The 13,015-nt window shown below is 46.6% G+C and overlaps 1 protein-coding gene across 1 annotated transcript; it reads left to right on the plus strand.

The window, feature by feature from the left end:
* The first annotated feature begins 6,367 nt into the window (after positions 1-6,367).
* HOXC9 (homeobox C9) lies at positions 6,368-11,190 on the plus strand. Its single transcript, XM_062628367.1, has 2 exons — positions 6,368-8,607; positions 10,565-11,190. Exons 1-2 carry the CDS (start codon positions 8,046-8,048, stop codon positions 10,807-10,809), a joined length of 807 nt encoding a protein of 268 aa, XP_062484351.1. The 5' UTR covers positions 6,368-8,045; the 3' UTR covers positions 10,810-11,190.
* Positions 11,191-13,015: the final 1,825 nt, after the last annotated feature.

Consider the following 13,015-nt stretch of genomic DNA (forward strand, 5'->3'; position numbering starts at 1 on the left):
GGATTATGACTTACTTTCTAGTAAGGGTACATATAAAAGCTAAGTAACTGTTGATGAAGAGAATCAGGCGTCTGTGTTACATGAGCAGTGTCTGTGTTAGGGGAAAAAAAAAAAAAGGTTATTTTCCCCCCACAAAAAAAATGTGCTGGAAAAGTTGGAAAAGTTGTACCCGAATCTGAGCGTTTCAATGTGAAAAAGAGGAGAATAAGGGGGGAAAAATAAAGGCAATATCAGCCGAGCTCAAAGGGGAAGAGTGCGGGGTCCTGTGCTGTGCGTGGGGCTAGTCATGTTCGTGAAATGGCAAGGCGAAAAAGTAAATATGCGGAGAGCAGAACAGAGTGTGTATGGAGGGGAATCTGCTGAGTGCGAGCAAGGGCTTTGCAGAGAGTCGTGTGTTGTGATATCTCAAATAACCCCAGAGCGGCGGGTGTTGGTCTTAGGGTGGAGAGGAACAGGTTGAGGTGGAGAACTGAAGTCTGAAATTCTGAATATTTGGATTTTTCCGGTGAAGCAAAATGGCAGGCTGGCGAGTTTTCATAGGGCATGTTCAAATCTGGTGGGAAGGGTGTCTTTTGGGGTTTAGTTTTGATTTCTTTTGCTGTTGGATTGTGATGTTTCGGGGTTTTTCCCTGCTTTGACTTCTTATGTGTGAGCCTCAGGGCAAAGTTGCTGTGCAAGGAGTATATTTCGATTGCAAAAATAGCCATGTCCTTGCTTCAGAGGACGGGCTCTTGGTGTGAATGTTCTGACCAGGATGAGAATAAAATCACATGCGATGAATTAAAGTGTGTTTTTAAGCGCCGGTTTGAAAAGATCTCGCTTTGCTTTGTCTGTTGTGTTAAAGATGTTGTATTTGAAGTGTGGATAAAACAAAATGATTGTGGATTTGGTCCAAAGCAATGTTGCATGGGGTTACAGCTGTTTTCATCATCCTTTTAGGTTGAATACACCAGGCTGGTGAAAAAAATACAATAAGCGGGATAAAAAAAATAGGTGAAGGAAGAAAAAAAAGAAAGGAAGAAACGCATTCACAATACTGTAAATTAATATTTCAACAGGGACAAGGTTGATTACTGGTACATTTAACCATAATTATTTGATATTAGTGCTGCGATAATTGAATGATTTAAAGGTTTCATTACATGTACGATGAGTTTGCCTTCTCTGTATTAACTATCAGCAGATTTCTTTCCCTTTCTTCTAACAGCATGTACAAGACAAAACAATATCTACAATGTGGATATTAAGATTGATTTTATTTCTGAGAGACCACCCCCCTGGAGAGAAAGAGAAGAATCTAAAGTTAATATATGTTTAGCAACCCAACTCCAGAAACGCAATAAAAGTTTAAAATCTCCCCTACTGTTTTTTAATTATGATATTAGATCGGGAAGAAGGACAGTGGGAATTTATTGCTTCAACTATTTCGTATAGATGTGCCTGTTTTTTTATGTAAAAACATGGGTAGTCAAAAAGACACCATGCTGTTCGCCTTCATCTTTCTTCACGTAATATTGTTTGGTTTGTTGCTCAAGCTCGTGCACTTTGGGTTGCTGTTATCGGAGTAAAATATTAGCTGTATTACGATTCAGTGGATTGCATAACTCTTCTTGCGTCTCTTTGTATAATACTCCTCTCCCAGCAGGTGTAATTTAAAAACCTGGAGGCTTTCGCCTCTGCCTCGCACACGCATCTCCCATAGATGAAGTTTATCCTTTGCTGCTAGGAAGAATTGGGGGGGGGGGGGTGTCCTAAAGATCTCTTAGCAAAACCTATGGGGCAGAGTGGAACAGGAGGCTGTGAGGAGATGAGGTTTTGTTGGTAAACTCTCCCCTGTTCTGCAGCAGGGGAAAAACTGGGCTGTATTATGTTTGGGGTTTGTTTTATTCTGCCTCCTTCCTCTAATCCCCGCCAAATAAAAGCTGTTCTGGCTTCTTACGGGTGGATTTTGGGACAGTCCCCTGAAGGCTCAACTCTTCCTTACGAGACGAACCCGCTCCGGGGCTGGAAAACAAACTGGGGCTGGTGTAAATGGTAGCAAATGTCCCCGCTCAAGGTTGTTATCTTGAAGTGTCTGAGTGTCTGGCTCAGACACCGAGGATTTCCACAGGTATTGGCTCTGCAGATGACCTTTACAAATAACTACTTGGAGCGGGGGTGGGGTGGATGGAGAGAGAACACCGGGTATTGCCTGAATATCCTTTATTTTAAGCCATAATTGTGTCAGATAAAGGCAGGTTTAGGACTGAGCTGATCTCCTGGAGGAGACGTTTGCACCAGGCCAGAGATATTGCGGCGCAGACTGTGCTGGAATCCATTGCCTAAAGCATCACCCTTCTCCCCTCCGCCCCCCCCCCCTTACATTTCGTGGGGTTATTGTCTTATTTGGGGGCACCAGGCTCTTCCTAACACCTTGTGCTCGCTTTCAAGCTCGCTGGTGTGCAACTGGAGAAGCCAAACAATAGAATTTGCAGACACAACTTGGAGCTTGCAACTATAGTTATCTATGCTAATTACAGGGTGTCTGACAGAAACATAATAAATGTAAAGGCAGAAGTATAGAAATATGTTTCTTCAGGCAGTATACACTTCGCCTCTCTGGGTTCAGGCTTGTTTTCTTGCTCTTCTTTCAATTTACTTCGCTGGGAATCTTTTTTTTTCCCCTTCTGTTGACCTGCATTTCATATCACACCCAAAACCGAGCTAACCTGGAGAGCAGCGAGGAGAGGAGCTTGGATTTTACACCCTCGCGGGCTGCTGGGGTTTGTGAACATCTGCAGCCGGCTTCGTCTGGGGGAGACCTGAAATTTTGGGAAAGGAGACCATAACACACTTAAAGAAATTGTTCTGAGCTTTAATTGCACCTCGGAATTTATTGTCTATTAGCTGTACCTCCAGCACTGGAGAGACAGGAATTCTTAGCAACAGACAGAAAAGGGGGGGTGTGTGGGGTGTGTGGGGTGTGCGTGGAGGGGGGGGGAAGCACTTAAGCAGGTAAAAAACTCCTGCAGCGTCATTTTAAGCTGAATGCTGATTTTCTTTGCCTCAGTTCTCCCATATTGACTCCGATTGAAGTTTTCACGTTGACAGAAAGCGATGTGCGAGTTCCAGGGGTCAGCTGTTGTCCTGAGGAGCTTTTCTATATATGATAACTTTTAAGGAAGCTGAAGCAAATATGATTTTCAAGCAGCCAAAGAATTGGGGGGGGGGGGGGGGGGAGGACGGGGGGAGAGAAAGGCAAAGCTTATAGCCTGCAATCGCGCTGCTGCAAGATTCACGGATGGTATTTGGCCTCAAATGAATCTTTCCCCATATTTATTTACTTTAAGAGACAATCCTGGAATAAACAGAGGCATCTGGGGGATCAGGAAATATTTCGCAGCCGCTTCGGAGAGTCTGCTTTAGATTCATTCAATCTATTGTGTACAATTTTTTTTCCCTCTTCTTTCTTTTTAAGGAAAGGAGGGGTGAAGAAGGAACAAAAGAAAGAGAGAAAGAACTTGGGCAGGCGAAAGAGAAGAGGAAGGGAATGGAAAGGGACAAAGAAAGGGGGGCAAAGGGAACTTTATTCCGGGTTAAGGCTGAAAATGCAGGCGGGGAGTGGGAGCTGGAGCTGCCTCAGAGGGTTACTTTCGTTTCGCTTCTGGAGAGAGATGAAGGCAGCACCGCCCTTCCCTGCTCCCCCAAAGCAGGGGCTGGAGGTGCGCGGCGGGGCCGGGGCGGGGGAAGAGGGAGCCGAGAAACCACCGATTTCTGTTTTAATCCGAACTTGACAGTGTTAATTGAACCGAGGGGATGCGGATGGTTTGTCTTTTTTCTCCCCTCTCCATTTCGCTGCTTGGCTGGGGTTGGGGGGGGGGAAAACGGGACACGAAGACGGAGCCACAGTGCGTACCCACAGCCCCCCACATATCCCCCCCCCCCCGAGCCCCTACCGCCACCCCCCGGCCCGTCTGCGGTTCCGGGGCCGCCCCCACCGGGAACTCCGGGCTCCGGCCCTGGGCTGCCCCGGCGGGCAGCAGCGCCGCAGCCCCGCTCCGCTCCGGGGGAAGGAAGGCTGCTGGCGGTGCTCGGGCCTGGAGCGGCAGCGGGGAGCCGGGGAACCCCCCCTAAGGACCGGGGACCGCGGGCTGCCCTTCCCTTCCCACCTCCTTTTGAGAAAAACATTAATAAAAACATTAAAAAGCAAGAAAAAAAAACAAGAAAACAGTGTCAACCCAGCAGGAAGCTATCCAATACTTGGGATTTTTTACCCCCTTTTTTTTTATTTCCTCCCTCTTCTGTCCCTCTTTTTTTTTCTTCTTTTTTTTTTTTCTTTTTTTTATTAGGGTTATTTTTTTGTCTCCCTTCCTTCCAATCAGGGGAGAATTTCTCAAAGCGAAAGCAAAAGATCTGGAAGTGAGGAAAGAGCCTGGTTTGCGTGCACAGGGATGCAGCTCGGGCTGAGCACACACAGCACTTGCAAGGAGCAGGGCGAATATGGGAAGCCTTGAGCTCCGAAAAGGTGTCAGAAGTCAACCAGCCAGGACAGTGCTCAGACAAAGGCTTCATTTTCTGTAACCTCCTAATTTGCGACTCGACTTTCCTTTTATTTGAATCATTTATTTCCCATTTTAATTCTCCATCAGGGGAAAAAATAACAATATAAAGACTCACACGGCTTGTGGACTGCTAGTGTTCAGTTTTGCTTAATGCAGTTAAGTTTCTTTCCCCCGCAGATTCAAAAAGGGAGGTGAGAGGAAAAGATATTAGCCTGCCTGGAAGGGATGTGATAGTTTGCCATCATTTCAGAAGAGGTAATCTCCCATTAAACAAGTACCGGAGCTTTTGTGGAGGCATAGGAGTCTAGCTGGAGCGTGCATAAAACCTTGTAGCTGCTGAATTCAATGGCAAGGCGTGTTTTAAATCCAGCCTGGATATTTGCTTGGAGACACTGCTGCTGAAAAAGAAGACTATTTCAGGATTTTGCTTTATTTGCCCTGCACTCTGAGTGGACTTTATTCACATAACTTTGCGTTCATCCATGGGGATGGTTTCATGTCGAGATAACCGTGAAAGGACAGTATTTTATGGGGGTTCATATCGTGTTTAAATTTTAGGGGAGGGCAATGTTCACATCGTGTCTCGGGATTCTGCAGCTAAACCTGGAGAAACATTGTCTTAAGCCGTGTCTTTAGTCTTAAGCGTGTCTTTAGCTCGCTTTAAGGTGAACTGTCTCCATCTCTGCTTTGTACTGCTTAGTTCTCAGAGCCCAGCAGACCCTGAATGAAAGGGCTTTGCCATACAAACTCTCTCTTATGGTTTTATTATTATTTAAGATCCCACGACTATCTGGGGAGTGAGTAATTCCGTGTGCTGCAGGTTTCCGGGCGAATAAAAGAAATCTTTGCCAGATATGTTTGCCTTTGTGTAGCACCAAACATACACCATCCACGACTAATTTAGTGACCTTGCCTGCTTGCATTAAGGTGACAAAAACTGCTGCTACTTATTATAGCTGCGTGGCTTTGGTATTTTCTGCTCGTTTTGCGGTTCGTCTGTGGCATATTCTGACATTATTACTATTTTTGTGGCCCTGGAAAACCTCCCCCCCTGCCTCTGCTTTTCAGTGCTTCTCTCCCTCTGCATGCTCAGTCTTTCCTTTCCCTCTCTCTCCTTCCCTTTCTGCCTCTTTTTCCTTTCTCCCTCACCCCTTCTGCATATACATCTGCAGACGACCCTTCTTTTGTAAGGACTTTCTTTAAAATATCCCAGTAAAGTAGGAAAGCCACGCTGCTTTTTCCCCTCCACATGTCACAGCCCACTATATTAGCAGCCCTGCAGAGTAAGTATATTTAAAAGAGGAATAGATAAAAGAATGATGAGGATATACATATATATATTATTATTTTTTTTCCTCTCGAACATAAAAATAAGCGTCACTGGAGACTGGTGATTGACAGATAAATGGGTCTCGATAAAGGCCAAAGAAGACATTCTGCTCCTGCAGGAATATTTCCCTTTAAGGGCTCACATAAAGCAGGGGACTTAAAACGGAATGAGGAATAAATTCGGGGGGAGGGGGGGGAGCGAGTGGATGACTTTTCGAATTTGGAAAATCCAGAGTCCCTTGGCAAACACCTCCCGTCATATTTTTCTTCTAAAGCCTTCCCTGTTTTTCGAGAGGGAAACCCTGTTTCTACCAGCAGCCCTGGGCATTCCATTTGGATTTATTTCATTATTTTAGTATTTTTTTTCCTGGAGCCCTATGGATTGAGGTGCAGGGGTTTACCCTGGCTCAGCTGAGGGGGTAAGTTTGGAGGGGCTGGAGAAGAGGGGGGGGGTGTCTCCTGGCAGCATCACTTCTCCTTGCCTGCTCAGCCCTGAATCTGCCTTAATCTCTTTTCTCCTCCTGCTCGCATTTCCCATGCAACTTACTGAAGGGGGGAGAAAAAAGCCACAAGCCCAAACTACCAGGACCAGAAGCGGTTTCTGCCGTGTCCGTCCTTGGGACTTGGCCGGGCTGTGCGGAACGCCTGTCACTGGGGAAGGCTGCCTCACTGGAGACTCCCTGCCCACCCCCGGCAGGAGCCCTCAGCGCGTCCTCAGCCTCCACTTTGCCTCCTTCCGCTGAATTTTGACCATTTCCCTCCATGTCCTCCCAGCCCTAGAATCCCGAGGTGATGGAGAGCCCTGGAGAGCCCATAATATCCATATTTTGAGGGGGGCTCGCTTTCTAAAAATGATAATGAGAGGTTATTTTTTGTTAGGCATCTTCTTTATCTTTTTCCAGAGCAATCGCCTAACTCCCTTCTTCCAGACTCCAATGGGCGTGAGCTATTTACCTACCTGTCTTTCCTTACAAAGGAAAGGTTATTCTCTCAAAATGCAGGCAGGCTATCACGGAATTTTTAATGCTCCCAACTTCTTCAAGCGGTTTTGGTGCAAAAAAAAAAGGAAAAGTTTCCAGGCGTTAAGAAAAAAAAAGAAAAAAAAAAACACAAAAAAATAAGAAAAAAATATCAGGACAATCATGTGCCCACCACACGTTGTTGCTTCCTCCTGATACACGCAAGCTCTCCCATCCTCAGCTCTACAGCTGAAACTCAGTCCTACGGTTTTATTTAATGAACGACACGTTTATGAACAATCAAATGATCCTCGTAAAAATTTTATTGAAGGACATAAAAACATCCACGACTACTTGCCGAATAATGCAGCCTTTCACTGCAAAAGCCCAGTCTTTCCTTCCCCCCCCCCTTTTTCTTTGGGGGGGGTGTGTTAATATTATTTCCCCCTCCTCTTTGCAAAGATGCTCCTCATACTGTGTCTAGATTATTTTCTCTCCTCCTGAAGACACTTATTGCTCAAAACAGGACTAGATGTGCCTGTGCCCCACAGACTTCTCAGCTGCTGAGCAGCCTGACGATGAGACAGCGCTGCAAAAGATGACAAAAGCCCCTTTTGCTTTTAGGCTAAAAGCTTCTTCCTCCCCCCCCCCCGCCCCAGCTCCTTTCTCCAAGTGGGGAGCCCACCTCCACCGCACTTCTCACTTCCCCCCTCTCCCCTTCCCACAGATATTCAATTTAATGTATCCATTAGAGGCTAGGAGCTGCAGAAGGAAAGGACAGAGACAAATTACGTCAAGAAATAGTTCCTGGACTACCTTCCACAATTACCTTCCACCTTCCTCAGCACCAGGGCAAAGCTTCCCCCCACCCTCCAAGCCCGTAAAGAGCATCCCCCGGCGGGGACCGGCCGAGCCTCCCTCCTCCCCATCCCCGCCCCGTTTCCAGCGCTTTTAGGAAAAGCCGGGTCGCCTTATTAAAAAAATAAATAAATAAATTTAAAAAAAAAAAAAAAAAAAAAAAAAGGAGAGAGGAAGAAAAAAAAAAAAAAAAAAAAAAAAAGACCTGCGGATTGATCCACGCTATATTTTTGGGTAAATACAATCACGTGAGGGCGGGCAGCCAATGGCACACTGGGAAAGGCTGAAAAAATAATTACCTGCCCTGATTGTTCTATGAGAAGATAAAAAGTACACATACAGTTCATACAATAATCTTATGAATGTAAAAGAGGGGGGAACCATGTCGGCTTCTGGCCCCATAAGCAACTACTATGTTGACTCCTTGATAAGCCACGAGAACGAAGAGCTCTTGGCCTCCAGGTTCCCCGGCTCTGCCTCCCACCCGGCTGCCGCCCGACCGTCAGGATTAGTCCCGGACTGTGCCGACTTCCCGTCCTGCAGTTTCGCCCCCAAGCCGGCCGTTTTCACCACCTCGTGGGCTCCCGTCCACTCCCAGTCCTCCGTGGGCTACCACCCCTACGCCCCGCAGGCGCCCGTGGGGGCCGAGCCCAGGTACATGCGGACTTGGCTGGAGCCCCTCGCCGGGGCCGTCTCCTTCCCGGCCTTCGCCCCCGGGGCTCGCCCCTACGGCCTCAAGCCCGACGCCTTCCCGGGGCGGCGGGCAGAGTGCGGCCCCGCCGACGGCCGCGGCTACGCGGACTACATGTACGCGGCTCCGGGGGAGCTGAGAGACAGAGCAGCGCAGACAATTCCTTCCCCGGAGTCCGAAGCCATCGCTTCCAGCAAACACAAAGAAGAAAAGCACGAATTAGACCCTAGTAAGTCGAAGTCATTCTTGTTTACGACCGGGGAGGCATTACGGCTTCCAGGACCCTACTCAATAAAATGAAATTACCTTAGAGAGCCCGACCCTAAAACTCCAGATACGCAGGAAGATCTGGGGGTTTGGGCGAGTCCGCCTAGCAGAGCCGGAGAGCGAATATCTCGACTTTGTTTTGGGCTCTTTAGTCTTTTTTTTTTTCCCCTTTTTCCCTTTTTTTTTCCCTCTTAAAGATTTCCTTGCAAGGGGAGGGGGGCGGCTGTTGCCTTCTTTGGTCAAATATTCACCACCTTCCACGAGGGAGAATGAAAAAATAGCTAAATATATAAATATATATATATATAAAAGGAGAGTGCGTGTGTGAGAGGCAGCGAGAGGGGGGTAGGCAGGAGGAGGAAGCTCTTCCCTTTCAAATATTCCCACTTTCAAAGAACAAGGAAGAGTTGTAGCTGGCTGGAAGTGAACGTCTTGATGTGGGTTTGTTTTTTTTGGGGGGGAGGGTTAAGGGCTTTCTCTGGATAAATGCAGAGGTGTCTCTTTATCTATTTTTTAAATCAATAAAAGCTCCACCGGTGCAATTATTCATAAAATGCTCTAACACGTGGGAATAAATGAAAAGGTGGGTGCCCAGGGCGAGGGTGGGGGCCGTGTGTGTGTGTGCAAGGGAGAAAGAGGAAAATTGGGAATTGTAAAGGCATAAAGTGAGTGCGTGGAGGTAGCTGAGGGCAAAAGGCAGCAAGCGCAGGACATTGGACCATACACTTGAAGAAACATCTTTTGCAGCCCAAGGGAGAGGGGGAGGGAGGGAGGGGAGTGAAAACTCAAAAAGACAAAAAGGGGGGAAAGAAAACCTAATCCAGGCATCAGGAAACCTTGAACATTGTAGGGACAGGAGTCAGGTAACTGCCACCATCACCCTCACCTCCAGCCTGCAGCGTAGGGAGCCTGGACCCCGGCTCTGCAGAGGGGACCAGCTCCGGAGTGGTGCAGCCAGGAGGTCAGCTCTGCTCCTGGGATGAATAAGAACACAGAAAACCCCAAAACGCACCCAAGCCAAACCCTTCTCGCCAAACCCTCCCGATAGCAGCTCCACATCCGCGGGGGATGCATAGGGGGATGATGCGGGGGCCCCAGCTCGGCCCCGCAACCGGGAGGGGACTCTCCCGGCCTAAGATGGGGGTGATTTCCGAGGGATAAAGCCGGGTGACAGCACCTTGGTGCCTCTCGCTCTCTCTCTGGCAAGAAGCTCACACCTCTATTTATGACAGGCGGGCTGGTGCCAGGCACCCTCGTGATAAAAATAAGTCGAGGAATCAGAGGGCGAAAGGGTCCCCTTGCTGGCAGGCAGATGCCTAAAACCGGCTGAGGGGAGAAAAAACCCTTTCCTCCAGGATGGGAACTGTGTTTTTTTCCCCCTGAGCAACGGGGCTGGAGCAGCAGTGGGGAAAGCCCTGTAGTCTAGGGGAAATAAAAAAGAAAAGGCAATTTCTGGGCAGCCAGTGGGACATCTCGCGTGTCATCCTTAAGATATTAAAACAACAAACTCGGCTTTCCAGGTCTGGGAAAGCTTCTAGGGAAAGTATTGGAGAGCTGAGGTTGTAAAAAGAGTTTATGGGCCTATGAAATGGTGGGAATTTTGACTTTTTATGACTATGTTCTTAGATTACTGCTAGTAGCAGTCATGTGGATAATTATTATTTTAAACCCATTGCTACAGTTTTATTTACTGAAACTTTTATGTGAGAACAGCAGCAAAAGAAAAGGAAATGACCCCTCCAAAATAAACAGATTAAACTCTTCTGAAGGTCACTTAAAATATTTAGGTAAGATCTGCTAATTAAACAGGTTTCTTTCTCTAGATACACAGGGCGTGGAGGGGGGAGGGAAGAAAGGCCAGCTGTATACATTGATTTTTTTTTTCCACCCCCCAAAAATATAAAAATCTTCTTTCTCAGACAATCCCGTCGCAAATTGGATTCATGCGCGCTCCACGAGGAAGAAAAGATGTCCTTACACAAAGTATCAGACCCTGGAACTGGAAAAAGAGTTTTTATTCAATATGTACCTTACACGGGACCGAAGGTACGAAGTAGCCAGAGTCCTTAATCTCACTGAACGCCAAGTCAAAATCTGGTTTCAGAACAGGCGAATGAAAATGAAGAAAATGAATAAAGAAAAAACCGATAAAGAACAGCAATAAAGTTGGCAAAGTCCAGTCAATGAGAAACGAGGGTGGAGAGAAAGAAAGAAAGAAAAAAAAAAAAAAAGAAAAAAAGGAGAGAAAAAAAAAAGAAAATAAAAAAGAGGCTGGTTTTGGGGGTTGAAATATTTCTGACTTTGAATGTGCGGATGAATGTTTTAGCGCTATAGGCAAACACAGCAAGCGTTTGGGGACACGAGTCTTTTCTAAAATGCAACTAAATAAAAGAGAGATGGGGGGGGGTTGTTTTCTCTTCCTTTCTTCTTCCTTGTTTTGTCCTCCTCAGAAAACAAACACAAGAAGTACTTGAATTTTTTTGTTGTTGCTGTTTTTAGTATTTTATTTCATAAATTAAACTTATCCAGTATTTTTATTTTTTAATTCCGCGAGCTCGTGAGTGAATATTTTGTACAAAAGAGAGGAAAAAAGAGACAAAAAAAAAAAAAGACAAAAAAAAAAAGACTGAAGGGATTATGGCTCGATGATGTTCTGTCATGGTGTTGAACGTTTCTGCTGTACTTATTTGTGTATTTTATTCTCGTCTCAGAACCGTTCTGTAATATTGTTATGTTCGCTATTGTAGAGCAGCTCTATGTAAATATACCTAACGTCACGGGGAAAGACAAAAAAAAAACACAACAAAGAGAGAAACAAACAAAAAAAATCAGTATTTAGGTGTCTTTTTCTTTAAAGCCCTTTGCAAAGGAGCAGCCCCAGGGCTTTGCCGGTGCCGGTGTCGGTGCCGGTGCCTCGGCGGGGAGGACCCGAGCATCCCCCGCAGCCGAGAGCGGAGCTTTCTGCTTCCTTCCCCAGCCCTTTTCTATTTCAAAGTAGCATAATAAAAAGGCGCTGAGGTAAGGGTTATATGTGCCATCAATTTTGAGATTGGGATAATTAATTGTACTAATTTATGACCCCAGGCAATCGAAGGATATGTAAAAAGACTAAATATGGATGCTGGGAATAGAGGAGCTTGGCAAAGGATCCGCTCGCTGCCATCCGCTCAAGGGGGAGCTTCTGCCTTATCGATGGGGCTGCCAAAACTTGGAAGGTTGCTGGAAGTGCTGCTTCTCACAAGACAGCTCAGGAGAAGGGGAAGAAAGAAATGCTTGCGGTGGAGAATGGGGGAAAAAAAGAAGTGCCTGTGGTGGAGAAAGGATTGGGGGGGGGGGGAGAGAAAAAGCAAGAGGGTAAAGAAATAAATGTGTAGTGGCTATGCGGCAGACTGCAGATAAAAAATGTACATATATATGTATATATATATAAAAAAAAAAAGAAAAACAGGGGTCCGGGGCGAGGGGGGGAGAGAGACAAAGCCCCCCCCCCCCCCCCCCTTCACCCTACAAGGGCAGATTAAAAAGAAGAGGGGGGGGAGAAAAGGGTTGTTGGCTGCGGAAAGGTCAACACATTCCGCCCCCCCCCTCCTCCCCGTCCTGCCAGGGCGAGATGGGTCTGGTGCTGCAGAGGCGAGAAACCGCTGCCCACAGCGCAGGGAGCAGGAATTTATCACTGGCTCCTTCTCTGGGCGCTTTCCAGGCTGCTGAATGAGAAACAAGAGGCAGGAGATTGTATAAAAAATGAGCAGCGAGGGATGTTTAATCATAAAAACTTGTTATAGGTCCCTTTCTTTAATGAAATGAGTGGAGCAGCGTTTTAATCTTTCTAATCAAAACCAGATCAGGCGAGCGAGATACGTTTGTCGCCCTCGTCCCGGTTCCTCCGAAATCAAAAAATCTGGAAGCGATTACTTGTGGTGATCTCATAAAATATTGCTCTTTAATATTTCTTGCTGAAGCGTTTGGAGGTTTCTTTCCCTTGCCCTGATTTGTGTCCTCGCTTCTAAACCGGGGTCTATTTTTTGTCACCGGAGGGGGACAGGCACACCGCGGTCTGTCCGCGGAGACATCCCTGGAGCAGGGGAAGCTCAAAAGCCCTTTTACAATCCCAGTTTTGTGCTAGGTCTGTTCGGGAAAACGTTAACGAGCGCAATGAAATGGTCAGGTTAGAAAACATTTTAGCAGAGAGGAAGATTTATGGGCCGAAGGAAAAAAGAAAAAGAAAAGGGAAGGGGGAAATCTTTCCATCTAAGTCATGTCATTTTAATTTTTTAAATTATTATTATTATTATTCCTCCCGTCTGCTTCTCTCCCTTCCTTCATCCCGCCTCAAATAAAGGATAAAACCCTGCAGGGTCGGGAAGCGGCTC

Source organism: Pezoporus occidentalis, unplaced genomic scaffold (assembly GCF_034315485.1).
Source record: "Pezoporus occidentalis ecotype Australia unplaced genomic scaffold, CSIRO_AGI_Poc_V1 ctg314, whole genome shotgun sequence".
Classification (NCBI taxonomy): domain Eukaryota; kingdom Metazoa; phylum Chordata; class Aves; order Psittaciformes; family Psittacidae; genus Pezoporus; species Pezoporus occidentalis.